Below are 27,816 nucleotides of genomic sequence, written 5' to 3'. Positions count from 1 at the left end.
AACGGGCCCACCCCCTCGGTTTTCACTTGGAAAGTGGCTTTGCCAGATCATATATAGCATCTCGTCGTCCTCCAGGGGGGTTCCAATTGATGATCAATCAATCCCCCAACCACCCCAGAAACAATGGTTCCCGATAAGATCTGCCATGTCATTGAACTTCGGTAATGGATCAAGTTCGAGTCCCAACTTATCCTGTTCTTCTATCCATTTGTCGATGAGATAACGATAGCCGGCCTTCACTCGCTTGAATTGCACCCAGTACGTGAAACCCTCATACAAGGCTCTGTCCCAGTACTCGGGAAACATATTCCCGTCTATGACCTCTTGGTAAACATCCTCGTATGATTTCCCTCGCCCCCATGCCCCCGTGTCCAGGAAATCGCGCTCTATTGTGAAGCCCTTGGCCGTTGTCAGAATCTGCCCGGGCGCTGGCAACCTCTCGACTCTCATGAGCGACATGCGCAGCCAGTACAGATACTTTTGCCAGCATTCGGTAAGCAGCCTGGGCTTGTTCTCCATGTCTTCAACGTGGCTTTCCAAGAAGCTGTGCACCAACTTTCTGCCTGAGCCAAAGACACCGTTTCCCCCCATCATCTCCACCATGATGATTGACCACAGCTCGTGCTTGCGACTAAACAGCTCGTATCCGTATCTTGCCAGCTGAATGTGCGGCAAATGGTCTTTATCGATATGTTCCTCCTTAGCGAAGCAAGATCATTCGCTGGCGAGCGGGTGGTGGTTCACGTCGATGTATATCGGTTTCAGATCGGGGAGGGTGTTGTTGTGCTCTTCTTCCCAGGCGGTCAGGTCGACGCCTTCGAGGTCGTGCCTGTAGACGAGCTCCAGCGGGAAGGGCTCGAGCGGCAGCATTGGGCTGTCCTCAAAGTTGAAGATTTCAGTGTGGTCCTCCTCCTGGTATATGTCGAACCACCGCCGGCCAGCCTTTCGGTGTTGCTTGCTGCGGCCTACCGTGGCGAGGTCGCCCAGGTAGTGAAACTCATGCTCTACGAACCCCTTGTAGTCTATCCCCCTCGCGGGAGTCGCGACCTCCGCGCGTTGAGATATGCCACCGGCTGGTCGGTCCATATATCTGCCTCCGGGAAGTCCTCGTCATCGTGACACCACGCCTCCCTACAGTAGTCGTCGCAAAAGAGGATGGTGGGTTTGACGATGCAGCAGGTGTGATGCTTGCACTCTGACAACTCTGTCGCCAAGAGGGGGAATTTCCGAACCTCGGTCGTGATCTCGTCTCTCCAGGGAGCCTCGCGGTCCTTCCACTCGATCAGATGGAGGTAGTTCATCCTGAACCAAACGCGGCTTAGCTCGTCATGGCCATTGGGCGTTGCGTCACAGGGTCCCTCCGAGGTGTACTCGGGATCTTGTGGATTCACGGGTTTGTGTATGATCGCGATGCTGTGGACCGTGTAATCACCTCGTTCTGTCGGTGAGAAGGGCCTCGTGGACATCTAGGGTCGTACATCGCGCTCTGAATAGTGAACAATGCGTGTTCTACACATGTTTGCGAAGCCAGGTTTGCAATGATTTGGTATGTCTTTACTTTGGAACAGTATCTATTCGAAGTATTTGAGTCTCTACGCTTCTTTGTACTAGGGAGGAAAAATGCTGCTAGCAAGCATTCTTTTGTCTAGACTCTCGAGTGTTGTCCCTTGAGAAGGGAAACCACCCACGGCCTTACCCCTTCCGGCAGTCGACCAATCTTTGTCTCTTCACCTCCTGACACCAACCTTTGCTACCCTCAATTCAATATGCCCGTCTGGGGTGAAACAACCTGCACTGTTTCAGAGAGAAATTTGACAGGTTGACAAGTGCCGAAACACTCTTTTACCAAGGGATCACAACGTCTGCACCCCAGATCAGAAGATGTCAAATGCCTGCTTTCCGATGGCTTGGCATCCACGCAAGGCATATCAACACATAGTAGTTTCACTATAGGAGTAATATACCCACTGGCTGTCGTGGTCTGGGGATGGCTTTTATCCGCCGTCTTTCTGTTTACCCGCTCGGCAGCGGCTCCGTCTCTTGGCGCACGGTGACGATGGGCACGGGGGAAGACCCGATTCAGACTGGCGGGCGTGATATCCGAGTAGAGTGTTGACAGTGGGTGAAATGAAACATGACCTTGATTTTCTGCGTCTTAAAAGCGCTGGAGGGGGCTATTCCCCCAGAGGCCCTCTTGAAGCTCAAAATGTCCCATTGCGCGTAGTTCTTCCCTCAGCCTACAAGCTCAAGCCCGTCGCTCCCAAGATGAAGCTCTCCACCACCCTCGCCGTCCTCGCGGCCGCCGCCGCAGAGGCACACTGTACGAACTCCCTTTCTCATCATCCGCCCCCCTTCAACCTTCAACCCAACTAACCTCCCCAAGACACCTTCCCAAGCATAGCCAACACCCCCGACTGGCAATACGTCCGCCAAACCTCCAACTACCAATCCAACGGCCCCGTCACAAACGTCAACTCCCCCGACATCCGCTGCTACCAGCTTCGCCCCGGCTCCGGCGCCCCCGGGACATACACCGTCGCCGCCGGCTCAACCCTGGCCTACAACGCCAAAGCGTCCATCTCTCACCCGGGTCCGATGGCAGTCTACATCGCCAAGGTTCCCGCCGGCCAAACAGCCGCGACCTGGGACGGGAGCGGCAAGGTCTGGAGTAAGATTTATCAAGATAGGCCGAATCTAGGGGGGAGCATGACTTGGCCTAGCAACGGGGCGAGGAGTATTAATGTGCCGATTCCGAGGTGTTTGCAGAATGGGGATTATTTGTTGAGGGCGGAGCATATTGCTCTGCACTCGGCGGGGAGCGCGGGCGGGGCGCAGTTTTATATCAGTTGTGCGGTGAGTTTTCTCTGTTTTCTTCGTGTATAAGGGGAGGGGAGGGGAGACTGATGGGGATGGCAGCAAATTACTGTTACTGGCGGGTCTGGGACGTACAGCCCGAGGAACCAGGTGTCGTTCCCTGGGGCTTACAGCGCTACTGACCGTAAGTTGTTCTTTGATTGTCATGTGCGAGGGGCTGAAACTGATGATTGGTAGCCGGTATCATGATCAACATTTACTATCCTGTGCCCACGAGCTATACCCCTCCTGGTCCGGCGGTTGAGACTTGCTAGATTGGTCGTTGTAGGTCAGGACAGGGGTCCAGGGGTCCAGGGGTTCAGGGGTTGAAGTTGGGGGCGGTTTGGTGAGCAGATGTCTGGCTTGAGAGTGGTGTACATGTAAAGTTCATGCCGCAAATGCAAGGGTTCGTGGCTGTTATTACACTCAAATCCAAGACTGATGGTGTACGTCTCTTGAGTCTTGTCATTAATTTTTATCACCTTCATCGGGGACTCACGAGGACCAAAGTGGGCTGAAGGTTCCAGATATGAAATGATGCGTTCAAAAACGACAGTCTCGGTATAACCTAACAATCAAACATCAAACCGTGACGCATAGGGCACACACATCAGGCAGTAGCCTCGTCAGTCGAATATCCATCCCGCTCATCAGCCCCTCTCACTTCCTTAACGACCAGGCAGCTTCACCATCCCTGCCACAACGTCAGCACTTTTCTCTCTCTCATTCACTCCAGGGAAAACTTACACCCATCCGTCTGTTCCACCACCGTCTCCTTGATGACACACCTATTCGCCACCGCCATCTGCTGCTTCTGAATACTCCCACACCCATCATAAAAACACTCACTCTTGTCCATCGCCCTCTGCAGACTATCCCCCTTCCACCCAAACATATAATCCGCATGCGTCCCACCCCCCGTCCCCTCAAAGCTCCACACAAACGGGTTCTTCCCTCCCGACGGCCACATGCTATTAAACTTTGTAGTGTCCCACACCGTCTCAAACGCAACCTGCGGCATCCGGATCGGATGCGAAGAAGGGCACGGCCCCGCGTTGAGGAACCCGTCCCGGGTGACGGTGTTGTACATGTGGGACTGGTGGTCAGGCGAGTCGAGGTTTTTGCCGTCCCAGCAGGCGGGGAAGTGGTGGGTGGTGAAGATGCCTCCGCTGCAGGGGCCGGTGGGGAAGTCGTCGAGTTCGCGGCCGCGGTTTTGGCCTTGGAGGCATTGGTAGCGGAGGCCGACGCGGGGTTTTCCGGGCTCGGTCGGGGTGCCTACTGTCATGCGGAAGCCCTTGGGCGAGTAGCATTCATTGTTAGTGCCTGAATCAGGCAGGTAATGAGGAAGGGGATCTCCTCACAGGGGGAAAAGAAGTAATCTTCTGCTTCCCCAGGTTATCTCTCGTGAGATCAAACTGGGTGTAATACACCGTCAACCCTCCCTGCGCACCCTGGGATCCACCCAGCAGAGGCTGGACGGGGAGCACAGGCACGCGGTGGTACGACCCGTTGGTTGGGTGCTTGAAGTAGAGGTGGGCAGTCCAGTAGTTGGAAAAGTCCTCCGACATTTGGCAGGTCGTGCAGGTGGCTCGCTCGCCGACGTCGCCTTCCATGGTGGCGTTGAAGGCATTGCCGCCGACGATGTGGTGGACGTGAGCGGAGGGGATGTTGCCCGGCTCGACGACGGGGTCGAGACGTTGGATGGTGAGGGTTGAGCATGGGAAGCGGAGGCCGGCCTGGACGGGCGCGATCAGACCCACGAGGGTTGCGGCGAGGGACTTCATTTTGGCTCACGCAGGAAACGAGGAGCAAAGTTTGCGGAGGAGCAGAGCAAAGAAACTTGCTGCTGGTGTCGCGTCCCCGAGGTACAGTTTTTATACTCTACCTACTCACCCACCGGCACTTCTGTAGGTCTGGCTTTTCACATACAAGCCCGCTGCCATCACCGCGATATTTACCAACGAGTGGTATCAAATCCACAAAGACAGCGTCGGCCATGCTCCTCGAATCGGGTCAATTCCATACATTGCCCGGGTTCTTAACCGGTGTCGAGCTGGGGAATCAAGCTTTCTGTATGGACGGGCCCCCCATCGGCTGCCGCATCTCAATATAGGGGCTGTATGGTCTATACTACTCCGGTCTATCATCAGGTCTCGGCATATCCAGCTTGTTGTATTCTGCCCCCTGGATTGGTTATTGACATAGTGCCGCGAGCCGGGTGCCGAAACTGGTGTGCAATTCTAGGCCGTTTGCCGCCCAAGCTTTCTTGAGGTTTTGGTCACTTCCCGTGGGGTGCGAATGAGGATGGGATATTCTTGGGTGTTGATCATCGGCCCGGCATGGTTACCAAGTTGGATTGATGCTGGCTCTAGCTCCTGCCCATGGTTTAGTCGGGATAATACGTCGCTGGTGTATGTGAACGCAGAATAGGAATGATCGCCGTCGATATATGTATGATACTAGTTTTTGCTACCCTATGTACATTGAGCCTTTGATCCTACCAACCAGGTTCTTGCCTTGTCCACCTTCCAGCGATCCTCCACTTCCCCCGGTAACTCAAGAGAACTGAGAAAAGAACTCCCAAGTGTTCCTCGGCGCAAACGGCGTCGAAGATCCAGCATCAGTCTGGCTAGGGTTGTGATCACCACGGTGAATAACCCACGTAACAGGATACCCCTCCCTGCAGCCCTGATACACCGTCTTGACCGAGTTCTGTCCGTTGGGCTGCGGCTCAGGGTTGACGGGCGTGCACCCGTTGTTCCTCACAAACCTATCCCTAAGCTGCCTGCCGCCGGAAACGTTGAGGACCGAATCCGAAGTGCCGTGCTGACCGTAGAAAGCAACAGGGGAGTTTCCTCCGTTGCAGCCGCTCAACTGGCTACCGGAGATGACGGCGATAGCACGGATCATGGTAGGTCTGGCACAGGCGACAGCATAGGACATGGCGCCGCCGTAGCTGAACCCAGTGGAAAACCGCTGGGTGGTCTCCACGCAGAGATCGGCTTCGACTCTCTTGACGAGCTCATCGAAGAAGGTGACGTCCTCGCCGCCCTGGTTGGCCCAGCCGGCGTTGAGACCGTTGGGGACGACAAAGATGGCGGTATTGTTGGCGAGAGCGTTGAGGCCGTAGTAAGGGAGGGCGCCGCCCTGGTTGATGTTCTCGCCGTTGACGATCTTTTGGGCGCTGCCGCCGAGCTGGTGCCAGGTGAAGATGAGCTTGTGGGCAAAGTTGTTGTCGTAGCGGTCAGGGATCTTCATGATGTACTGGCGTTGCTTGCCGTTGATGGTGATGGTGTACTGTTGGCTTCGGATGGTGTTGGCCTTGCCGCAGCCTGCGGACCGTTCGGCCATCACGGCGCCGAGCAAGCCCAGCACCAGGAGCGACAGGACTGTCAGGAGGTTGGATCGACGAGGCATCTTGGGCTTTGGTAAAGAAGACGGTCGGATTGGGGTTGATGGTGAATGGGTTGAGACGTCTTCTTCACCTTTCCCGTCCTCATGATGAGCTTTTATACCTGTCCCTCAACACTGATTTTCCATCTCCTCCATCTGCCGTGCTCGAGTTGGAGCCGCTGTCAGGAAGAAACACACGAGTTTAATCTCTTGATATTTGCCTTGCGTGGTTGTTCTCCTCATCTCCTTCACAGAATGTCTTTGACAGGCGCGCTTGACGCCTCGCTCACCTTCACTGCCCGTGGAGTTGAGTATGGAGGAGGAGATTTGAGCTGGTGGTACCTGGTAGGTTGGCCGGACAAGTCAGATGCGCACCAATCACCGTCGGCGGAGCCCAGCTGTCTGTTCAAATATCCAAGTCCCTGGGAATTGGGCTTTGATCAGCCGGAAGAGGAGGATTTAACCGCCCGCCCTTCACGACATCAACCTTTTTTCCATCAGCATCAAACACCACGGAGGGAATGCTTGGCACTGTTCTGTGGTCTTTCGACTGATCGGCTCGAGATGTGTTGGAAATACTTTGGATGTTTTGGGAGAGGCGCACGAATCACAAAGAGGCCAGGAAGGCGTCTTGTAGCACAGCATCGATATTGATGATCAGAGTCGCGTGTAAATGATTGATTGAGGCTCAACTTCCCCGCATCTTTGACATTCTGTCCGGTATTTGATTTTATTTCCCGATCGGAGTCTGTTTGTTCAAAGGTAACGTGCATATTTTCGGGCCTCGATGCCCTAGTGGGACGGTTCAGGGGCTCAGGGGTAGGCGCAGCTAGTCAGGGGCAAGGACGGCTCGAAGGCGAGGAAGGGGGGTGGGGCTCGTAACCAGTAGACTGGAGGCTTCTCCTTTCTTCGAACAAGTGATGAAGTTTGACATGGAACCTATTCGCCACTCTAGGTACCATAGCATACCTAGGAAATCATATACCTGATGACAAAGAAAATGGCCTGGTATTGCCCATCTTCAGACATCTGTGCGAGCACGAAAGCAAAGAAAGGGGCTCACAACAAACTGTGACTACATATAAAAAAGAAATAAAAAAGAAAGCGTTTATTATCACTGTTTTCAGTCAGCCTAAGACCTTACCCGCATCCTAAACTCACCTGTTGATCAGACACCATTATTAAGACAAATGAAGTACAAGATAGTCAAACCTGGAGCACTCAACCACCTACAGAGACCCCAACGCTGTACATCATTCCCTCGCCTAACTCTACATACAGGGGATTTCCAAAGATCCATACCTCCCATCTACCTCTCGTTAACATCATACCTCGGAAACTCCCCAAACGGATTCTCCCTCTCCCTCTCCTCCCTCACCCGATCAGCATGCGCCTCCCACCCGTACGGATCCTCCTCCGCCCCTCTATTCTCACTATTCGCAAAAGCAGGAATAGTAGGCGACCCCGGACCCTCACCATTCTCCTCAGGCCGCCAAGGCTGCATCCCCTCCAGAGAAGGCGACCTCGTGCCCTCCCCCTCAGACGTAGGCGGCGTGACTGTATCCCCCCTGCTCTTCCCACTAGACGAATCCTCACTAGCATAGGCGTCTTCTTGTTCGCGTAGCTGATCAAGGACCGGGTCGTCAACTTCCCGGCCTTTTCCATTGGAGGGTGGCAGTCTGCTCGGGCCGGGGTCATCGCTGCGTTTCTTGACGACGGTGATGAATCCAGGTTGACGTGCGGAGCGAGCTTCCAAGCCGTTCACACCGTTGCTTGCCTCTTTGGGCATCGCGATAGCGTTGGTGAGGCCAATGATGGCGATGACGGCCATGGTGTACTTCATATTGAGAATTTGAGATCGTGGTTTGTTGAACAAGAGCTTGCCAGAAGTCTTGGTTTCGAAAGAAAAGCCGTATTAAGCACGAGGCGTAAAGGATTGTTGAAAGTGCGGTCTTGCCAGAAGCCGAAAGAAAAGGACAGTGAAGATTGGAGACCTTCCAGAAGTCGCCAGATATTGCTGTGAAGGAATGATGTGCTGATGATGGAGATAGGAGAACATTACTGCAGTTCAAACCGCCTTTTATGTAGACTCGGAGCATCCCAATCCAATCCCGTCCCGGACCATCGTGGGTTGGATCGGAGAGACACCGGAAGGTCCTCAGGAGGTCGAAACACGTTTAGCAGTAGACCCTGTGAGCCAAAGTGCTGTGGCATCTTGGCAGTTCTTTTTGGAGTCGTTGTCGGGGCGCGGGGGCATTCCGCCTTCGGCGTGTAAGACTGTTGCGGCGGAGAACGAGAGTTGTGGTCAGCAGGAGGAGACAAGAAGGCGTCCAACTGCTAGCCATCTCACATAAGCCTGGCGAGGAACACTCGGTACTTGTGCAACATAATTTCCCAGAGCCCAGTGGAATTGTTACAAACCATGAAAAGTCTTGCAAACCAACGGTTGCCATTCGCACCAAACTGACTTCATGTCATACCAACAGGGATGTCGAGAATTCCATTGCTATATGCCGTCTGCGACTGTGAAGATCGTAGGAGCAGTCAGATGCTGTGATATTGCGTGAGGCAAAGGGTATAGACTTCAAAGGAGAGTTGATGTGGTATTTAAATGTGTAGAGCGTGAGTAAGGATAGTTGGGTACATTACCTCCCAGGGTAAGTAAGGAAAACAAGTATGAAAATAAGAAAAGTTGGCGAGAATTTGTCTACTCGCTGTAAAGCTCAAGCAAATTATTCACTCTTCACGTTGGAAGCTGAAATTCATAGTGTAGAACTGATCGCTTTGAGTCTGTGTTGGTATGCTTTCGTGTGAACGTTGAAGAAGAAAGCGCAGAGACGTGACAGAAGTCGATGTTTTTGGTTTGAAGCTTCGAATAATTTCACGATGACGGACTAATGTCTAGGTGGTCAGCATGCCGAAGCCAGCTCCAGGCCGAAGTGGGTGCCCCTGATGAGTAAATGAAAGGGCCCGCTGGTCGGGTGTGACAAGGGCTGTAATATCAGGGCTTGGAACTTCATGGTTCAATTCAGGCTAATAATCTTCAATGGCCTCGAAGAGCGTGATGAGGAAGAAGAAGGTCTAGGAATACAAACAGATCTCAGAGACGCGTATTTATCCATCGTCAGGTGGTCCGTGCCCAGTGGCCTCAAGCCGCTGCCAAGTTCCTCAATATCTCAGGTTGGCCAATATCATCTTCTTAATAACCGCGAAGCCTGTGATCGTCTACCTCACTTTGACTACTGGTTCACAGCGTGCAGTTACCCCTCCTTTCATTGGCATCGACGGTGTTGTTGGCCGTGTTCACGGTGGTTGGTTCGTTGACGTGTGACATCGGGCGAACGAACGTTAATGTGGGTACGGAAAAGGTATGAAAAAAACATGAGACTTCTACTAGCGTCTGAATATAGTAGGAGAAGCATCACCGCGGGCAAGAATTCAGTATCAGATGAAGAAGGTAAGTTCGATGACATGGCGTCAGAAACAAAACTCTCCAAGCATGTCTTGCACAGGGCGGGGGCTGCAGAGATAAGTTAAATACCAGCAACCCGCGCCACTCAGCGCCCTTTGGTGATCTTGGCTTACAAAACGAATTACTACAAACAGCACTAGACAAGACACTCGGATGGTTGATGAGAGAGGTCAGGATTGTAAATCTATCCGAACTTCCCGATATCCAGGTAATACTAGAAACTCAACACAACTTGGAAGAAATATCACCTGAAGCACCAATACATAGAGTTGAACGCGTTCAAATTTCTGCCCATCGTAGGAACATCACTAGTTCCAACATAGCCGGTCAACCGGCCACGTTTTGAGACTCTGGAACTGCGACCCGGCCATATACCTACATGCCATCTTATTGCTTGGCATAGCATGACATTGCCTCTGGCGCATAGGTTGAGACTCAAGTCTGAAGCAGAAATCTTACTATCATAACAGGAGCTTACGGAACTGGGTTATAGTATTAGGGCCCGGGTACGGCCTCACCAAATAATCTAATATCTTCTTCGAATATAGTACTAGGTACCTATTGTCATGGTTCAGAAGAAGCGGGGTCGCCAGGACTAGTAAGACTGGAGCAACGGATAAGTGGGGCCTGTGGGACAGGGAATAGCACGGGCCAGGGGATCTAAGCTTTGGGAGATAGATCCGTGGATCTAGGGATTCAGAGCTAGATCCGTGGATCTAGGGATTCAGAGCTAGATCCAAGGGATCTAGGGATTGAAAGATAGATCCAGGTACGGAGGTACTTGGAGCCCTAGGTCTATATACACGGAGGAACTGGCTGGTGTAGATAGACAGTTCCGCAGTATGCAGTTACAAGTCACAATCGTGGTATCTTAGCTATTGTGATTGAGACAAGCTATTGTTGTACACTGTTTAGCTGTACCGGGCCAGGGATTGTTCAGAAGTGCCTTTAACCAGTATCCCTTTCAGAGGTCTGGATAGGGGTTCGTCACACCTATATGTTACAACCTGCACCGGGAGTGGATACAGACTGCAAGGCAGTACGCCGAAGGTGAATATGACAGGATGATCGAAGGTTGTGACAAGCGTCTCAGACACGGGTTCACTGTCAGCAACAGGTTGTTCCAACAAAGAGCTACTGAGAGTAGATTGTAGACAAATAAACTTGATTGCTTGCATGAGGAATCAGATTCCTCGACACGGGGAGCGCCCGGCGCTCCCCCCTATTTATGTGAAGCTATCTACATATGTTTCTGAAGTATCTTTGTACCTTGCTCAGTGTGCTCAGTGGTCTTGGCGGCTGAGCAGACTGAGCAACCTTTCATGATCGATGTGCTCAGTGTGCTCAGTGGTCTTGGCCACTGATCAGACTGAGCACCTCCTGAATGGTCGTATGGGGGCTTACGGGTCTTTCCATCCCTGGCCCAATGATTGGCTGAGGTGTCCAGCACCTCGGGTACCACCCAGTGGTTCCTGTACAGGGGTATTACGCTTGGGGCGTAACAAGTAGCCTACTCAATACTATACTCGAGGAAGATATTAGATTATTTGGCAAGGCCGCACCCGGCCTAATGCCACAGCCTAGTTCCGTAGGCTCCCGCTTTAGTACCTCACTCGGAAGGTAGCCTCCAGGCTTAACGTCAACAGAGCTTTGGTATGTCAGGTAAACGTCCTTGCCGGCAAGAACTTCCGCTTCGTCATATGATAACCAGCCATTACCAACCTAGTATTCAAGGTTCATGATGACTGTGTATGACCAGGAACTAAAGTAGGTACCAGGTGCCCATCATTTAGTCTCCTCAAAGGTCGATTAACTCCACGTAAGTATACTACCAAAAATCCGCCGCTCGTCACCCCGAATCACCACAGCAGCAGCGAACCCTCTACCCCCCTCAACCTGGAACCTAAGCAGCAACCCCCGTGCCCGCCTCCCCCTCATCAAAAGACCCATCCGACTCCCCCTCCCCGGGACCAGGCTTATAATCCTTCAAATCCTCATTTCCCGGCTTCTTACTCTTCTTCCCTTCCAGACCTCGCTGGGTGTTGCTCGGGCCCGCTACCTCGTCATCAGCTGGGGCGGGGTCATTTTGTTGTTGCTGGGGTGGGGGTGGTGCTGGCTGTGCTGGCTGTGCTGGCCACCAGGTGGTGTCTGTTGCTGGTCAATAACCCCCATCTAGGCCGTCCCCCTGTGGCCTCGGCCTTCGTCCCGCGCCAGGTGGGACATAGTCCGTGCTGTCAAGCTTTCCTGCGGGCTGACTCCTTCTTTGGGGCCATTCGACGGGTGATGCTGCGGACAGAGGGGGCGTCTGAACGTGCCGACATGGCTCCATGCTCGCGCGGGATGGCTACTGCGGTGGTGAGAGCTGCGCCTGCGAGGGCGTTTTGTTGCTTCATTGTGGTCGAGTGATAGCTAGGTGATGAGTTGTATCGATAGAGGCAGGCAAAGATGTGTGAATCGTAGATCAAGACTTCAAAGGAGGGTGTCGATGTCGAGAGCTTGCCAGAAGCTCCACCGAAAAACGCAAAGGAATGTCAATAGAACGGGGACTTGCCAGAAGTCACCGATGAACCAACCGTAAGAGGGAATGTGATGCTGATTCTGGGAAGAAATGATGGTGTTGGGAAGATCAGCCTTCTTATATACCCATGTATTGCATGATGCAAATGTCTCTTTCATCTCATTGATATCATGAACCGTGGTAGATAGTTCCTTCGGTGATAAGGCCTTGTTTTCCTCGCGGTTGTTTCGGTAGGTCTAGCATCTGTTTATGGACGCCGACCTCAGTCTGAGGCCAAATGCGGCGCCCATGTGTTACGTTAGGTAGGCAGTGACTTAGATCTCTGGATACGACATGCTTTGTTAGGAATTGCTTCGCAGCTAATGTATAAACAGCTGGGTAAAGTGTTGGAGTACCATCGGGGGATCGGTATATGGTCAGCAATAGAGTAACTGGCGTGTTGTACACCGGCGTGCTACAGGCCTTTACCCAGTGCTGACGGGTGGCACCGAAATTTGTAAACCTACCACTATCTTACAAAGCTCGGGCCACATTGTGTCAGTTGGAGAGGAAGTAAAAGGTCAAGCAGTCAGCTCCAGAGCACATGTAAGGCTGCATATTTGAAGCCAGAGTAGGTTCGAGACCTACCTACCGGCGCCGACCTGTGGGGACTGGGGGTCAAGTGCAGTAGTTACACACACAAAAGACGCACAAATTGATAGTACATCATCTGTTCATTATTTTCCTGTTTTGAGCAGCCGCCCAGCTATTCTATCTACATTACTTCGTCATTACATCGTGTCACATCACATTCACAACTGGAAATAATCCAACGACAAATTCCTCCCGGCCTCGGGGCTCGACACCTGTCCCTTACCAGCAGCAGCAACCGACTTCTCCCTCTCCCTGTCCCTCGCCCTCGCCCGCGCAGAGTCCACCGCCTCCTCCACGCTCTGCACCAACTCATCCAGCGTCACTGGCGTCATGGGAAGCGGTGTAGATGACGGCGGTGGCGGCGGTGGAAGGGACGTCTGCCTCGCGGGAATAGCCAAGGCGTTGACAAACAAATCCGTCTCGGGAGGCGCGAGCGGAGGGCGAATCGTGCTCGAGATGCTCGTCCTGGAGATCCTCCTCGAGGGCCGCGGGGGTGGCGGGGCGGTGGCGAGCCAGTCCATGGTGTGAATCCCTCCATTGTCCGCAGTGCCAAGTTCTAGCGTGACTGGCATGGTGAGGTCACTTTGTTGCATCTCGGGCAACGGCGGCGGCGGCACCTCGCCCCCTTCGGCAGTGGGCACGGGTGCGTCTGCGACGGGTGAGAATCGCGAGTCGCAGTGCTGCTGGACTTCGGCTTCCATGGCGGCGAGCCCGGAGCTCACTCCCGGTTCGGCAAGCCACTCTTCAATCGTCATGTCAACCATGGCATCATCCGCCGGCTGCTGAGCTGCCGGCTCGTCCTGCACAATGACGGCATCAGTGTTGCTGGTCGAGGGAGCCTCCTCGCAGGCGGGAGTGGGGAGCGGGGTCGCCTCAAGTGTCGTCTCCGTTGTGATTGTGGGGGTTGCCGTAGCCCACCCCTTGCTGCCGTTGTTGATGAAATCAACAAATGAGGCGTGGAACGAGTCAAGATCAAAGTCTGACTCTGGAGCGATATCTGGAATCTCCCGCAGAGGCTCTCCTAGTTCCCCCTGACCAGAGCTCTCTTGTGGATGAGCCAGCTGAGGGGATGCCGGACCGCCAAGAGGGCTGCTCCCGAACACAGCCATGGTAGAGAACACCACGTCGGGTGCTGTCTGGGTGGAAAACCGCCGGCGTTTGGCCTCACGACCCTCTTCGGGCCCGTCGCACATGCTGAGGGTTCGTCTCGCGGGGGTGAAGCGAGAGCTCTCGTTGCTGAGATTCCACGAGTTGCTGCCAAAGATCATGTTCGTGGTGGGGTTCCCTTGGTTGAACCGGTTGAGCAAGGCACTGGCTTCAAAAGAGCCAGAGCTGACCATCTCAGTCCGGATATCAGCCAACATGGTCTTGAGGAGGCTGTACATCCTTGAAGCTGGCTGATAGGCATGGCTCATGTCGTAGATGGCCGCAGAAACAACCTGTAGGTATTTGAGATTGCTCTGATGGTCCAGCTCGGCGCTCTTGTGGGCCAAGGCAGCCATCAGAGCGAGGGCAGCAGTGCCGGCTTGCTGGATGGCCTCAAGACCAATCTTGGTGCCATCAAAGCGCTGGCGCTGCTGCCAAAATATCCTTGCAACCCGGACCGCATGCTGAGTGCACATGCTGCGAGACAGAGACGCCCGGTTGTCCTGACGAGGAAAGGTGCCGAGAGAGGCCTGGAGCTGCAGCGAAGACTCGGGCGCCGCATACCGGGAAGCAGCAGCAGTGCTGTCCGGAACCAATGGCCCATACTTGGCCCAGGGCCTGTGAAGCAGGATCATGCATGTGTGGAATTGCTGATGAAGCAGAAAGAAGCCGATGGGGGCCGACTTGATGTTGATGGGCTTCCAGGCCAGGCAGTCTGGAAGCTGTCGATACCACGTCTGAAACTGGCGTTCCAAGGCCAGAAAGTAGAGATAGGTTCTGTCCTCGGTGGCTTTGGCAGTCAAATCTGAGATGCCATGTGTCGTGTTCTGCAGGTCGGATACCTTGCCAGCCAGCTCCATAAGCTCAAAGCGCTTCTGCTGGAGGGCAGCTTGGCCAGCCGCATATGTTTTGGCCTCGGCAGTCATCTGGCCATGTGTCGAGTTGAAGGCACCCTTGGATAAGAGGTCGATGCTGATGTCTTGAGCCTTGATCGAGGTTGGACGACCAAGGATCAAGGCCCACTGACGGTCGAACGCGATGCAGCCCGCCATAACCTGACGCCGCAGCCGCCTTTCCGCTTCGGAGATGTCTACCCCGCTGTAGTTTACGTGGAGACCTATATCGAAGGCAAGACGGTTTGCAATGCCTACAAAATCACCAAACGGTCAGCTTCGGCAACGGCAAACACATGACTACAAGGCAACATACCCAGATACATCCATCCAGCACTGTCACGGCCGACGCCAAACTCCAAGTCAGCCAGCAACAGCATTCCCTGAACGCTCGGGACACCGCCACCTTGATCAATCTCAACCTCCAACAGGCCTTTCGCTTCCCGGTGGAGTGTGCTCTCGCGGCTTCCGACAGAGAGCTTCTTGATATCGTCCCGGGTGCGGTCAGCGAACCGGTAGCCAATGGCCAACAGGGTGAGGTGAAGGAACGGGGAGTAGAACTTGGGGTCCTGTGTCAGTCTGCCCGTTTCAAATGCCGCCCTGTCGACGACCATGGAGCCAGAATAAAAGTAATGCTCCCAGAAGCACTTGGTAAGGTAGTCAATGGTGGACGAGCCCAGCGTCTCGATCAAGGTGGCAGCCCTTCGTGCCCGGTCTGGACGGCCCTCATTGTCAAACAGGCATGTCGATTTTCCATGGACATGGCTGTTGGCGGTGGGGCCAAAGAAGCGAACCCTCCCAGCCGATGGATCGAACGAGTGGCTGCCCCTTGCTGACAGCAACCTCCGGACATCGGCATCTGGCGTTGTCCCGAGCTCTTGCAATAATAGCGGATCGATCAGTGATGATGATGATGATGATGATGATGATGATGATGATGACGACGCCGATGATGATGAGGTCATGTCAGTCAAGTCAATGGTCTTGCTCTGTTCTGACTCGCTCATGAGGGTGTCCTCCTCGCCTGAGCCTGGTGGTGTGGGAACCTGGATCTCGACCGAACTCCCATGCTTGGGCTCAGAACTGGTCGACCTTTCCCGTATCCGAGCTTCTTCTTGCTCTTGTTGTTGTTGTTGTTGTTGTCTCGAGATGGCGTCTTGTCTTGTCTTTGGAGGGTGGACAGCGGGAGGGGGTGTGACTCCTTGTTCCTTCAACATCTCCTCCAAGAGAGCAATTCGATTGGATAGTGATGACATGTAGGCTTTGGATATTGGCCTATTCATCTGTCAGCCTGGTCTGGCCTTGAAACTGAGGCAGAATGGCACAACTCACCTCCTTCGCTCGTCATCGTTCTTGATGATACATGTGTGGCCCGTCTTCCTGCACTGGGTGCACTCTGACTCTCCCTCGGCCACGACACAACGAATTCGTCTCTCACGGCACGAGGCACACGCAATGGAGGCTCTGTGTCTGATCTGTGGCTTGCTCGATGAGCGAATGGAGGGACTGGGGCTGGTGGTGCGGTCTTGACTAGACCTGTCAGACACTCCTTCGAGAGGTGATTTGCGCCTCCCTGTTGACACAGCCCCTGTTGACATGGTGTGAAGATGTGATAGGCAAATGGTTTGGAGAAGAAACAACAATGGATGCTTGATGACGAAAGGCCAAGATGAAAACAGAAAGTTGGAGATTTGGGGTATGAAAAAGACGACGGGAGTGACGGGTCAAGGAGCTGTCAAAAGCATCAGGACCGGGGAGTCGGTTCCATTTTCTTTCCTTCAGAGCCCCATCGCCACGTCCGAAAACAAGAGCCGTGACGAGACAGGGTGCAGCTGAGCTTCCCGTATACAGACTAGTCTACCACCCCGCATCCGCTGGATGTCGTTGAGCATGTAGCGTATCCACCTCGCTGGGACAGTTGGGTTCGTGCGTCTGGAGACTGAGGTTGCTGGATGCCAATAGAAATAGAAATGTTGGCCACGGCGATCCACCAGCGATCCCAATAGATAACACCCTAGCCCTTGGGCAGCTCTGCCAACCAAGCCAGGCACTTCCAGGGAGGAGCCTCTAGTGGAATAGTCTGGGGTTGAAATCTGGGGGTCTGGGGTCTGGGATTGACGACGGCGGAGCCAGGGAAAGTGAGAAACCTGGGGATAACCCACACACCACGGACAGAAATGCCAGGAGGGGGAATTCCTCCCTTGAAAAGTGCTAGGATGCCGCCATAGATGGACGAGCAGGCGTGTCCTCTTATGCGAAGTTCGGGTTTCGGGGATAGCTCTGAACACGGCACTTCGTCTCGACAGCACAAAATGCACGATGTTTTTGCCCGTCCCTCCAGTCACCTTGATCGGCCCAAGCCGCGTGCGACAGGCATCCCCCCAACCGATTCGTCAATGGTAAAACTTGCCAGAGGAGGCCAATGGTGTGGACCGGAGGATTAGTTCACCCCGCAGGACACACCAGCTCCAAGCAGCATCCACCGCTTCCACTTCCCCAGGAACTCCACCAGCTCCAGAATGTGGATAGAAGTGCTGTATCACGACCTCACCGATGTGGGCGTCTGACAAATATGCCAGATGGCCTTGTTTTCCAGAGGCTGATATCCAGCGGTGGTGAGAGCACGGGAAGAACGCTGATAGTGATGTAGCACCGGCTGAAGAAGTGCTCGATAGACCGACGGCTTTTGACGAGTGATATTCCGCCTTCTCGAAGACCCGAGGAACAACCCGAGGTCCCCTGGGTAAAACGGCCAGGCCGCAGGGGTTTTGGCGAATCCTCGGCTGCAGGCCAGATTCATAACGTCTTAGCAAGCCGTCACATCCGTCAAAGCCGAGGTGGGAAAATCTCGGCTCAAGGCCACGCGCCGCCACCGCTGTCATGCAGTTGCAATACGGGCTGCCAATGTTTTCCCCAGGACATGGCCGTCGTGCTAGTCTAAAGAAGCGCGCGTCTTGGCATGTCAGTTTGCGCCGGTCACCAGCCTGGCTCCATCTGTTGTTTCCAGGCTCTTGTCACTGAAGACTAGCCAGTGGATGGTGACCATTCAGCAACCAGACCTGCCTTTTTGCCAGAGGGTCCGTCTTGTTGGTGGTGTGGGGTTCTGGGCTAGTGGTAGCGTTGACTTCCCCGCATCTAAGGAGAAAAGCCAGCTAAATTGGCGCGGATGAGGGGGCTTGTTGAGCAGGGATTCCGCAGGTCGGACAGGGATGCGTGATAAAAAGTCTGGAGTCGACCTCGGCATTCAGTAGTGTCACCGATGGGTCAGAAAGAGAAGCAGAGAGAGAAGCAGAGAGAGACAGGGAGAGAGAGAGATGTTGTTCTGGACAACATTTCATGGACTGATGACGGAGGTGGCCGACCTTGAGAGTGGGCCGGACTAAGAAGAAGTCGGGAGGCAGTAAACATGATGAGAATCCAAAAGTGTTTTCTAGGATTCTGTTCGGCAATCCTGGGTTCGCATTGAGAGCCACCTTTGAGCTGATATTTGACAACGACGACCAAACAAGGAGCATCCTGCTACAAACGGAAGCCCACTGGATGCCACGTTTTTGTTGCTGACACGCAGGGAATAACCTGCTGGAGGGTGTTTGAACGCATTCATTCGGCTGGTCGATCACAACGCTACGCTTTCTTGGGCTCAGAGGACGGAGCGGAGGAGGCATCATCGGACGGAGGAGGGACTGGCCTGCCAAGAGAGACTTGGGAAGAAGAGTCAACAACAGTATCACGACATATCTGATGGGCTGAGACCTACGTCGGTCCCAGAGGTAGTACGATGTGACAATCAAGAAGGGCAGCGCAACCATGAGGCTCGTGACCTTTCTCGCCACACGCTTGTACTCCTTGCTGTTGATGTCCACCGGCTGCTTTGGCTCCATTGTAGGTGTCCCAACGCCAGGGCGGCGCACAGCAGACGGTCTCGGCACGGTCGTCGGTGCGACTGGTGGGTTTACCACAACATTCGGCTTCGACTGGGTGTGGTCGACGGGAGGGACCTGGGTTTCTGTCTTTTTCGCGAATCTCGACGTCTGCTTGGGCGCGTCCGAGAAGGATGGGGAAGAAGTCGTAAAGGTTCGTCTCGACAGAGCTTGTTGCTGGAACAAACGTCTGCAGCTTTGGTACGGGAGCTGCCCGTTGAGCTTTGGAGGGGCCATGACGCAAGGCTGGATATTCGAGAGGAGGGATACGGCCGAAGGCGACGACTGTGGAAAAGGTCAGGTCACCATGATTGACATGACTGAGAACACAAGCCAGGGGAACCAACAATAACAGAAACAGAGAAACGGAGCCGGGGAGGGGGGGCAAGTGGTGCTTTGTAGGCGATCAATCAGGTTGGAAGCATGGCTGCCCTGCAATTCTTTTTGGAGAAGCTCTTGGAGAAGAACATTCGCGCATTCTAGCGCGTCGGGCCCACATCTATGTGCACGGGCCACGCTCGGGAAACCAACATCAAGGATATCTCCAATTCTTACTTCTTCAGATATTCGCAACTCTTTGACTTATCTTATTTCTCAGTCTTTCTTTTCCACCTTTCTCATAACTTCATGATTTCATCCAATTACACACAATTCCAATTGGAGACATCCTTGAACGTTTCACCCGCGGCCACTTCTCACCCCCGTCAGCCTCTAACGCCATTCAACCTCGAGGCCTCAAGCCAAGTCAACATGGCGGCATGGATGATGGCCTTCCCCAAATTCCACCGATCGCCCTCTTAAGTCTTAACCTTCTCAACCTCAACGGCAATGGCCAATGACGCTCTCCTGGTTGAGATCCTTGCAACAGTCCTTGAACGTCTGGCGCTTGTTTCTGTCCACGGCGCAGATCTATATGCCGAGCGTCAGCGTGTCAGCCTCCACATGCCCGTCTGGCTGTATATGTCAGGTACTCACGTTGTTATAAGTTTTGTATCCCAGCTTCTTGCAGCAATCCAACGTCTGTGTCTTGAGCAGATATCCCTCCCTGCTGTTCATACACATGCAGTCATCTGGCTGAAGATACCAGCTTCCTGGGCACTGGACCCCTTGCTGTGCAAGCGCACCACCGAACAGACCAACTGTGATGAGAGCGAGAGAGAACTTCATTTTTCTTCTGGCAACGGAGAGAAGTCGTTGTTATTAAAAGACAAGAGTACAGATCACATCATCAAACGGGCAAACCACGTCAATAAATACACCTCACTGCCATCCCCTTTCCAACCGGGGAACTGGAAAGCAGCTCCTTCATAACTTTCCTTCCACCGACCATCAATTTATCCACAATTTCGCCCATGACACCCAGATCACCATCAACGCAACGACGATGATGCATTTTCACTATCGGTGCTGCAAGTCAGCGGCGCTCTCGAGGCCGGAGCTAACACTCGGTAACTACACCGCCACCATGACCAGCTGTTTTGTTGTCTCGAACAGCAGAAAAATAGCTTCTTCAACATCAATCCGAAGGGCCAAGACAGTTCTGGCCTGTGTTTTGGCCAGGAACCCCTCTTTATTGTAGCAAAAACACTTAAGCCGGGTAAATACACCAGCCACTTCACTGGCCGAACCAGGGCTGGCTAACCTCTAGCTCACACACGAACCACTCGTCCCGAACCGTTCCCTTCGCGCCGCGTCCCTGGGAATGGGTTCAACAAGGCCGGAAGCGCTCCTCTGAGGTTTGGTTGAGCTCCACCGCCACGTGTACGGGTATATGAGCTTGCGCAGGTTTTTGATGACGCAAAGCAAAAATAGAAACTGCGAAGCGCACGTATCATGGTTGCTGTATTCATGTCCTCCCGGGGTTGATGCGAATACAGTTGGTCTGTGGTCTGACAAAACAAGATACTGTCTCGAGCAACGCACGGCACTGGACGCTTAAACTTGCGTTGCTGGCTTGACCTCGGTGACTTTGTGGGTTACAAGCTAGAGATTCCTTTCCAGCTGACATCGGTAATGATAGCCGAGATAAAAATAAGAAAAAAGACAAAAAAAATCAATAGTTTTGTCTGAGGCAAACTTCAACCAAGCTTCGTTGACGTCTGAGAACCTGAGACAAACTCGTTCGGCACCCAATGGAAACTCTGGCAGACAGACGGCTTGACAGGCCGTAGTACACGGAACGATCGTGGCAGGAACCACTGCATGTCTCGTTTACCTCTTGAGATCGTTGGTTACACATCCACAAGAAGAATGCAATGCATTCGATATAAGCCCAGGGAATTCTACCCGGATGTCACAGCGGCAGCGGAATCGAATCGCACGAGAAATCGATATGTGAAAAGTTCCCAGGAGGTGGAGAAAAGCGATGCCGGTGGCGGACAATATTCACTCTTGGACTTCACCCTGCAAGCTGGTAAAAGTACATGCTCTTCTACCTGCAAAGGAGCAAGAGCAATTAGCACTTCTTCACCTTCTCCCCAGCAAATGGCGAAATCATCTCAAATTCCCTACTCGGTTCCACAAACTCTACTCCCTCCAGCTGATGATATCTGGGACGGAGTCACTCACGCGGAGATATTCACTAGTCTTAATCAACTGCCACGGGCAGGCACAGGCCCGACATCGAGTTTGACACAAGAACGCCTCACCATGAAAAAAACAAAAAGAATTCTTCTTCCCGGGCTTTCTTGCTTGTCTCGGAGGGATGACTGCAGAACAAGTTCATTTCATTTAACTCGCTGCACCTACCCTCGTTCAGGTCAATCTGTCGACCACCTTCCTCCATCCCTCTCACCTCCACAACGAAGCGAAAGCTTCTCGAGGGTGATACAAAGAAAAGACCGGGGCCTCCCCCTGAGCTAACCCTGTCAACGCTCGATATGCGCTTCATGCCGTGCGCATTCGCCTCATTTCTGGCCTTGCGCGGTGGCCAGCTTGGCTTGGCCGCTGCTACTCCTCCGAGGAATGGCAGCATCGCAAACAGCCCTCCTGAGCCGAGACTTGATGGGAAAATCACCCCCAAGGTCATGATCGTCAACATGGCAAGTACCTACCCCACAACCCAACTTCACCAAAGCTAACCCGCAGTCCAGTTTGCCCCCGAAGCCCAAGTCTGGTACGACAACATGCCCCTCAACAGCCACGGCAACCTCCTGGCCGTCAACATCACCATCCCCGGCCTCTCCCCACGATACCCCCACGTTCACTGCAGAGAAGACCTCCAAGTCTGCCAGGTGACCACCTGCGAAGGCGAAATCAACGCCGCCTCGTCGGCCATGGCCCTCCTCCTCTCCCCCAAGTTCAACCTCACAAAGACATACTTCCTCCTAGCCGGCATAGCAGGCGCAAACCCAAAGTACTCCACCATCGGCGGCGTAGCCCTGGCGCGGTACACCGTCCAAGTAGCCCTCCAATACGAATTCGACGCCCGGGAGATGCCAGACAACTTCACGACGGGGTATGTTGCTTATGGCACCACGCAGCCGGAGGAGTACCCCAAGATTCTGTACGGGACAGAAGTGTTTGAGGTGAGCAACGCGCTGCGGGACGCGGCGTTTAACTATGCTGTCAGGGCGAATTTGAGCGATAACGAGGACTCGAAGAAGTACCGGGCGAGGTATAAGCCGGAGGGGAATATTTTTGCCAAGGCTTCGAGCGGGCCGGAGGTGGTCAAGTGTGATACCGTCACGAGCGATGTTTATTACTCGGGGACATTGCTGAGCGAGGCGTTTGAGAGGACGACGGGGGTTTGGACGAATGGGACGGGGAGGTACTGCATGACGGCGCAGGAGGATAATGCGGTGCTGGGTTCGTTGGTGAGGATGGCGGTTTATGGGGCTGTGGACTTTTCGAGGGTTGTTGTTATGAGGACTGGTGAGGTTTTTTGTTTTGTTTTGTTTTGTTTTGCTTTGTTTTGTTTTGTTTTGGTGAGAGAAGCTCGGCTGATGAGGTTGTGTTTGTTACAGGGTCTAACTTTGATCGTCCTCCTCCTAACGTCACTGCCTATGAGCATTTGCTTGTTCTCAAGCAGAATGGCTTCGAGGTTGCGATTCAGAATCTCTATCTTGCGGGGATTGAGATTGTGAATGGGATTCTGAAGGATTGGGGGGCGGTTTTTGACAAGGGGATTAAGCCTTGCAATTATATTGGTGATGTGCTTGGGTCTTTGGGTGGTGAACCAGATTTTGGCCCGGGGAGTGAGACGAAGGGGGTGGGGTTTAGGCCTCCTGGGAACAGCACGACAAGAGCAATAGTATAGGGTGCTAGTTGCTGAGGTTCGGGGGGGCAGTTATCCCGAGATATGCTGGTTGACTAATCAATGGGAGATGGTATCACACATCGACGTGTTGGATCGTGATATGTTTGTGGTGCTGGCGGCGGATGGTTTGCAGGTGAGCGGCATCCAATGAAGAGTGAGGTTGAGAGAGATGGGGCATGTATGTGGCTGTAACACGATGCATCTCGGGAATCTAAACAGGAGAGAGTTCCCGGAGATGATGTGTAGGAAGCTTCAATGGGGAGCCGTTGCTGCCAAGACCTGGCTGCAGTGGTTCGATGCGCTAAAACCCCGGACCAAGCCCTCCGCCGTTGAGCTCAACCCCGGCAATCATTCACCAGCGCCCCTGTCACCGCAACAACGAAAACATCGAAACTCCATCTCGCATCCTCTCAAAACAAAAGAGAAGAGAGCAAGCGCATCGTCATATCGAGACCAGCATGGGATATCTTTACTCTGGGATCATATCCTGAGGATATCCATACCATTTCCACCCCGTCCACGCCAGCCATGTCCCTTGTTCCCTACCACGAGCGCGAAGGTCGCGAGATTGTTCTGTACGTCATTCCCCCACCAAAACCATCTGGGGGCAGTCCATGCATGCCACTGGGACTCCCGTCACCCCCACGACAGCATCACCTACTGCAATGTGTCTCATTGCTCTCTTGAACACTTTCCCCGTCAAGCTCCATGCCTCGCGACTCTGGAAAAAAAAACACACAAAGACTGATAAACATTCCTGCGCAGCCGTCACCACAACGCCATCGTCGTCCGCGACCCCACCTCGCAGCGTCTCGAGATCCGCGGCCTCGAACTGACAAAATGTCCCACCTGCCACCAAAGCCTGCGAACATCATCCCCCGAGAGGCGCTTTGAGCCCGCGACGAGCCATGAAACCTACGTCAATCCCGATTACTTCCGCATGCTGCGCGCCGGCCAGCATCGACGGAACCACACGCAGCCTCTCCCGCCACCGTCGAGTCCTATCCGGCGGTTGGTCGAACCGTTTCCGGCCTCGGTGTCTGATGAAGACGGGAGCGAGCTTGGACGGCAAGACGCCGAGTCTGTGAGGAGCTCACCGGCGCCTCACCAGGGCGGCGGCCGCATTCGACGAGAGGCGTTCAGCCCGAATTACTTTAATACTTTCTTTATCGAGGAGCGAGAGCTTGGCCGAGGCGGCAAGGGAGTTGTCTTGCTTGTGCGGCACGAGATTGACGGCTGCTTTCTGGGAGAGTTTGCCTGCAAAAGGGTACCAGTGGGAGATGACCACGCATGGCTTGAAAAGGTGTTGGTAGAGGTTGAGCTGCTTGCGAAGCTCTCCCATCCCAACCTTGTCTCCTACCGGCACGTCTGGCTTGAGGACTATCAGACCAGCCAGTTTGCGCCTGTAGTTGCGTGCGCATTCATCCTGCAGCAATACTGCAATGGCGGCGATCTGCTACACTACGTCATTGGCGACATGCCGAGGGAGGCCACGAAGGAGCAGCTCAAGGCCCAGATGCGCCGTCGCTCCAAGGCCCAGACAGAACGTCCCAAGATGCAGCGTCGCTTGCCCCCTGAGGAGATTTACTCGCTCTTCAAGGATATTACGTCCGGCTTGGCCTATCTGCATGCTGCAAACTACATCCACCGCGACCTGAAACCTAGTAACTGTCTGCTGCATCGCGAGGGGGCTCATTTGGTTTGCCTGATTAGCGACTTTGGGGAAGTCCAACCGGAACATGCGGTTCGTAAGTCGACCGGTTCGACGGGTACGATCTCGTACTGCGCGCCGGAGGTTCTCAAAAAGGATGTCACGGGGAGGTACGGAAACTTTACCACCAAGTCGGACATCTTTTCGTTGGGGATGATTCTGTATTTCATGTGCTTTGGCAGGTTGCCCTACCACTTTGCCAACGCGGTGAATGAGGAGTTGGAGGATATCGACCAGCTCCGCGCCGAGATTACGGACTGGAAGGGGTTTCACGATGAGCGAAGGGAGCGGCCGGATCTGCCGCACAAGCTGTATCAGTTACTTCAGAAGCTTCTGGCGGTTAATCCGCTCGAGCGGCCTACTGCTAACGAGGTGCTTGGTGCGATGAAGGGGGAGATGCCGTTGGATGGGGTGAGCGGGATGCGGGGGGGGAGGAACAACTCGGACGGGATGGGGGGGCATAGGATTCAGAATTTGGAGGAGCCGGGTCTGATGAGGCCGGAGGGGACGAAGCAGGCGAGGGTGAATTCTCTTACGGAGGAGGATGAGTTTGCTGCTGTTTCGCAGACGACTTCGGCGGTTTCACTTTTGCAGAAGAGGATGATGAGGGCTCCGAGGCATAGAGGGTCGGGGGGGGAGTTGACTTTGGGGGGCAGGAGGAGTGAGGATGATTTGCCGGAGGGGGAGGCGGCGGCGGCGAGCATTACCACGCCTTTGTTGATGCCGCCGCCTACTACTGCGCTGGAGAGGGTGAGGAATGGGGCTGTGCTGGCGCAGTGGAGGGTGAGGAGGTGGGGGGGGGAGAATGAGGTTCTGCTGAGGGTGGGGGTGTTTGTGGGGAAGATGGTGAGTCTGAGTTGGGTTTGTTGGCCTTACAGTTCTTCTGTGGTGGTGATGGGGTTGTTGGTGGGGATGGCGACGGTGGATTTGGTTGGGCTTAGCCGGGGGAGGGGGGATAGGGAGGGAGATGGGGGTGGGGTTGTTGGGGGGGAGGGAGGGGGAGCTGATGATGGGCGTGGTAGTCCTGTTGTTATTAGGGTTGGACCTGATGGTAGTCCGAGGGTTGTGCACCCGGTTGGTGGTGGTGTAAGGAACTCGGGCTGGATGGTAGGATGGAGGAGGAGTTGGGTGTTGCTCGGGGCGCACTTTGTTGTGTTATGGGTTGCGTCCCGTGCTGCGGTCCTTTGTGCGGCGGCGGTGCCGATTGTGAGGAGGGGTGATGAGGAATGGGAGGGTTGGTTGTGATGTCGCCTTGTTTTGTTTCGGATCTTGAGGTATCCGAACATTGGGTCCACTTTAGTATGATGTTGACGACAGACGAAAAGGCCAAAGATCAGAAGCGGGCGGGACAAGGTTTCGGATTTACACCAGACGGGCTGTGACATGGGATGGCATTAATGTTATAGAACGGGTAGGTGGGAGGGTAATTATCTTTTGAGCGAGTAAATTTGAGTGCTGAAAAGGGAGTCAGTTGACCAGTTTCTTAGGAGTACTTTTGGGTGGTTTCAATATCTTAGGGGGGGTAGGTGTATACGAAGGGTTTGGTATGGCGTTTATCGGACACAAGTGGATGGCTGACCTGGATGAGCGCGGGCTGTATGAATGGATGGCCCGTGGGGATCTGCCTGGGTACCTATGGTCATCATCGTCGCCCCAGCTCGAAGAGAACTGTCAAATAGCAATGTATGCCAGTGATGATAGGTGTTCATCGCCACTAGGTTATCTACCGGCAACGCCTCGTTACAAAGTAATAGTAGTTCTTGCACAGACGACTCCGTCATGTCGGCACCTCGGGAGTCGGGAAGGGGTATAATGAGGAACCGTTACCAACCTACCCACCTGTCCGATATCGATGGCACAGACGGTATAGCATTGAGGAGGGAATGAAAGGGGTGGAGCAGCAGACGAGAGAAGTGAGGGGTATGGTCAATGTGTGTGTGTGTGTGTGTTTGTGTGTGACTAGGACCTGGCATGTGGTTTGGTGATGGTGTTGGGAGGGAAGTGGTGAGCCATACATACCTACTGCTGGCCATGGAGGATGACTATGTTGAATAAGGCGTGTTATCAAAACCCTGGGTAGGTATGATTAGTCTGCTTTCGACTATGGGGTCCTACGCCACGAAGTTAAAAGCAGAGGCATGCCCACCTTGGCCCCCTCTTTCTTCACGACTTCGACTCTTGTCCACGACTTTCTTGAACCACTTGTCAGTTCCACCACCTCCCCGTGTCTGGCTTGTGCCCGCATTGGCTCTTTGCGAGTGCGGCAGCAGCAAAAAAAAAAAAAAGTTTCCACATTTGACGACTGCCACTTACCTCACCTGCTTTTTGCGGCTCAGTTACCGTGTCATCAAGTCCGGAACTTGGAAATAGAGACGACAGCAAATCTTTGCTTACCTACCTTATCAAATATCTTTATCCCCACCTACCTACCTACGTATAGATAAGTTGATTTGTCTTGTTGTTTTGGCAGATCACAGGACGCAAGTGTAACATACCTACTACTACATACCCTGGGAGAATGTGCACCCTTAGAATCATCATTCACCACCGCTGCGGGCATAGGATTACGAGTTTGTGTGAGAGCTGCGGTATGTTTATGTCTATCTTGTTTTTTCATGGTTTGGAATCAGGTTGCTGACTTAAAGATAAAAAAAGAAAATGTCGAGTGTGGTGGTGTGAATGGCAGGGTTGAAGAGGTTGTGTCGAATAAATACCCCTGTGCTGTGGGTGGGTGTCCTTATTGGGGGAGGTTTGATTAGCTTGGTGAGGACGTGAGGAGAGGCTGGGGGTTGCGGGTTGGGTTTCTGTCCTGTTTTTATGGGAAAAAGAGGGAGGGTGGTGGTGGGTGGTTAATATTCTGATGTCCTTGTTGGACATGAAGTGGTTGCTTATGTCTTTTACTTAGGTAGTCGGTCTCTAAAAACTTTTCTGTCTCGTCCAAACATGGTTAGCCCAAAATCAGGCTCGCTTCACCCTCGGCTCACCCTCGGCTCACCTTGAGCTCACCACCGCTCACCCA

The 27,816-nt window shown here is 53.7% G+C and overlaps 12 protein-coding genes across 12 annotated transcripts; 3 read left to right on the top strand and 9 right to left on the bottom strand.

Moving 5' to 3' along the window:
• Positions 1-93: 93 nt before the first annotated feature.
• On the bottom strand, positions 94-603 carry QC762_0078940 (uncharacterized protein; the record flags this gene model as incomplete). Its single annotated transcript, XM_062883884.1, is given in 2 exon segments — positions 94-544; positions 557-603. 2 exon segments carry the CDS (start codon positions 601-603, stop codon positions 94-96), a joined length of 498 nt encoding a protein of 165 aa, XP_062741962.1.
• Positions 604-714: 111 nt separating this feature from the next.
• Positions 715-1,301, bottom strand: QC762_0078930 (uncharacterized protein; the record flags this gene model as incomplete). Its single annotated transcript, XM_062883883.1, has 2 exons — positions 715-1,073; positions 1,136-1,301. 2 exons carry the CDS (start codon positions 1,299-1,301, stop codon positions 715-717), a joined length of 525 nt encoding a protein of 174 aa, XP_062741961.1.
• An 826-nt stretch (positions 1,302-2,127) lies between these two features.
• Positions 2,128-3,511, top strand: QC762_504100 (uncharacterized protein; the record flags this gene model as incomplete). The annotated part of the gene is made up of 4 exons (XM_062890831.1): positions 2,128-2,320; positions 2,384-2,853; positions 2,917-2,998; positions 3,052-3,511. 4 exons carry the CDS (start codon positions 2,128-2,130, stop codon positions 3,126-3,128), a joined length of 822 nt encoding a protein of 273 aa, XP_062741960.1. The 3' UTR covers positions 3,129-3,511.
• QC762_0078910 (uncharacterized protein) lies at positions 3,367-4,755 on the bottom strand. Its single transcript, XM_062883882.1, has 3 exons — positions 4,215-4,755; positions 3,601-4,147; positions 3,367-3,547 (listed from the first exon to the last, which is right to left on the bottom strand). Exons 1-3 carry the CDS (start codon positions 4,635-4,637, stop codon positions 3,522-3,524), a joined length of 996 nt encoding a protein of 331 aa, XP_062741959.1. The 5' UTR covers positions 4,638-4,755; the 3' UTR covers positions 3,367-3,521.
• A 654-nt stretch (positions 4,756-5,409) lies between these two features.
• Positions 5,410-6,270, bottom strand: QC762_504080 (uncharacterized protein; the record flags this gene model as incomplete). The annotated part of the gene is made up of 1 exon (XM_062890830.1): positions 5,410-6,270. The coding sequence occupies one exon, from the start codon at positions 6,268-6,270 to the stop codon at positions 5,410-5,412; it is 861 nt and encodes a 286-aa protein (XP_062741958.1).
• Positions 6,271-7,555: 1,285 nt separating this feature from the next.
• QC762_504075 (uncharacterized protein) lies at positions 7,556-8,089 on the bottom strand (the record flags this gene model as incomplete). The annotated part of the gene is made up of 1 exon (XM_062890829.1): positions 7,556-8,089. The coding sequence occupies one exon, from the start codon at positions 8,087-8,089 to the stop codon at positions 7,556-7,558; it is 534 nt and encodes a 177-aa protein (XP_062741957.1).
• A 215-nt stretch (positions 8,090-8,304) lies between these two features.
• Positions 8,305-8,750, bottom strand: QC762_0078880 (uncharacterized protein; the record flags this gene model as incomplete). The annotated part of the gene is made up of 2 exons (XM_062883881.1): positions 8,305-8,523; positions 8,727-8,750. The coding sequence occupies 2 exons, from the start codon at positions 8,748-8,750 to the stop codon at positions 8,305-8,307; spliced, it is 243 nt and encodes an 80-aa protein (XP_062741956.1).
• A 4,277-nt stretch (positions 8,751-13,027) lies between these two features.
• Positions 13,028-16,506, bottom strand: QC762_504070 (uncharacterized protein; the record flags this gene model as incomplete). Its single annotated transcript, XM_062890828.1, has 3 exons — positions 13,028-15,162; positions 15,225-16,183; positions 16,241-16,506. 3 exons carry the CDS (start codon positions 16,504-16,506, stop codon positions 13,028-13,030), a joined length of 3,360 nt encoding a protein of 1,119 aa, XP_062741955.1.
• Positions 16,507-18,173: 1,667 nt separating this feature from the next.
• QC762_504060 (uncharacterized protein) lies at positions 18,174-19,065 on the bottom strand (the record flags this gene model as incomplete). Its single annotated transcript, XM_062890827.1, has 2 exons — positions 18,174-18,609; positions 18,666-19,065. The coding sequence occupies 2 exons, from the start codon at positions 19,063-19,065 to the stop codon at positions 18,533-18,535; spliced, it is 477 nt and encodes a 158-aa protein (XP_062741954.1). The 3' UTR covers positions 18,174-18,532.
• Positions 19,066-19,647: 582 nt separating this feature from the next.
• On the bottom strand, positions 19,648-20,037 carry QC762_504050 (uncharacterized protein; the record flags this gene model as incomplete). The annotated part of the gene is made up of 2 exons (XM_062890826.1): positions 19,804-20,037; positions 19,648-19,737 (listed from the first exon to the last, which is right to left on the bottom strand). Exons 1-2 carry the CDS (start codon positions 19,993-19,995, stop codon positions 19,648-19,650), a joined length of 282 nt encoding a protein of 93 aa, XP_062741953.1. The 5' UTR covers positions 19,996-20,037.
• Positions 20,038-21,707: 1,670 nt separating this feature from the next.
• Positions 21,708-23,086, top strand: QC762_504040 (uncharacterized protein; the record flags this gene model as incomplete). Its single annotated transcript, XM_062890825.1, has 3 exons — positions 21,708-21,873; positions 21,916-22,701; positions 22,794-23,086. The coding sequence occupies 3 exons, from the start codon at positions 21,708-21,710 to the stop codon at positions 23,084-23,086; spliced, it is 1,245 nt and encodes a 414-aa protein (XP_062741952.1).
• Positions 23,087-23,205: 119 nt separating this feature from the next.
• On the top strand, positions 23,206-27,566 carry IKS1 (putative serine/threonine-protein kinase iks1). The gene is made up of 3 exons (XM_062890824.1): positions 23,206-23,661; positions 23,852-27,385; positions 27,453-27,566. The coding sequence occupies exons 1-2, from the start codon at positions 23,615-23,617 to the stop codon at positions 26,040-26,042; spliced, it is 2,238 nt and encodes a 745-aa protein (XP_062741951.1). The 5' UTR covers positions 23,206-23,614; the 3' UTR covers positions 26,043-27,385; positions 27,453-27,566.
• Positions 27,567-27,816: the final 250 nt, after the last annotated feature.

The sequence above is a fragment of the Podospora pseudocomata genome, chromosome 5, assembly GCF_035222375.1.
Source record: "Podospora pseudocomata strain CBS 415.72m chromosome 5, whole genome shotgun sequence".
Lineage (NCBI taxonomy): Eukaryota > Fungi > Ascomycota > Sordariomycetes > Sordariales > Podosporaceae > Podospora > Podospora pseudocomata.
This window is presented reverse-complemented; position numbering and strand designations above follow the sequence as displayed.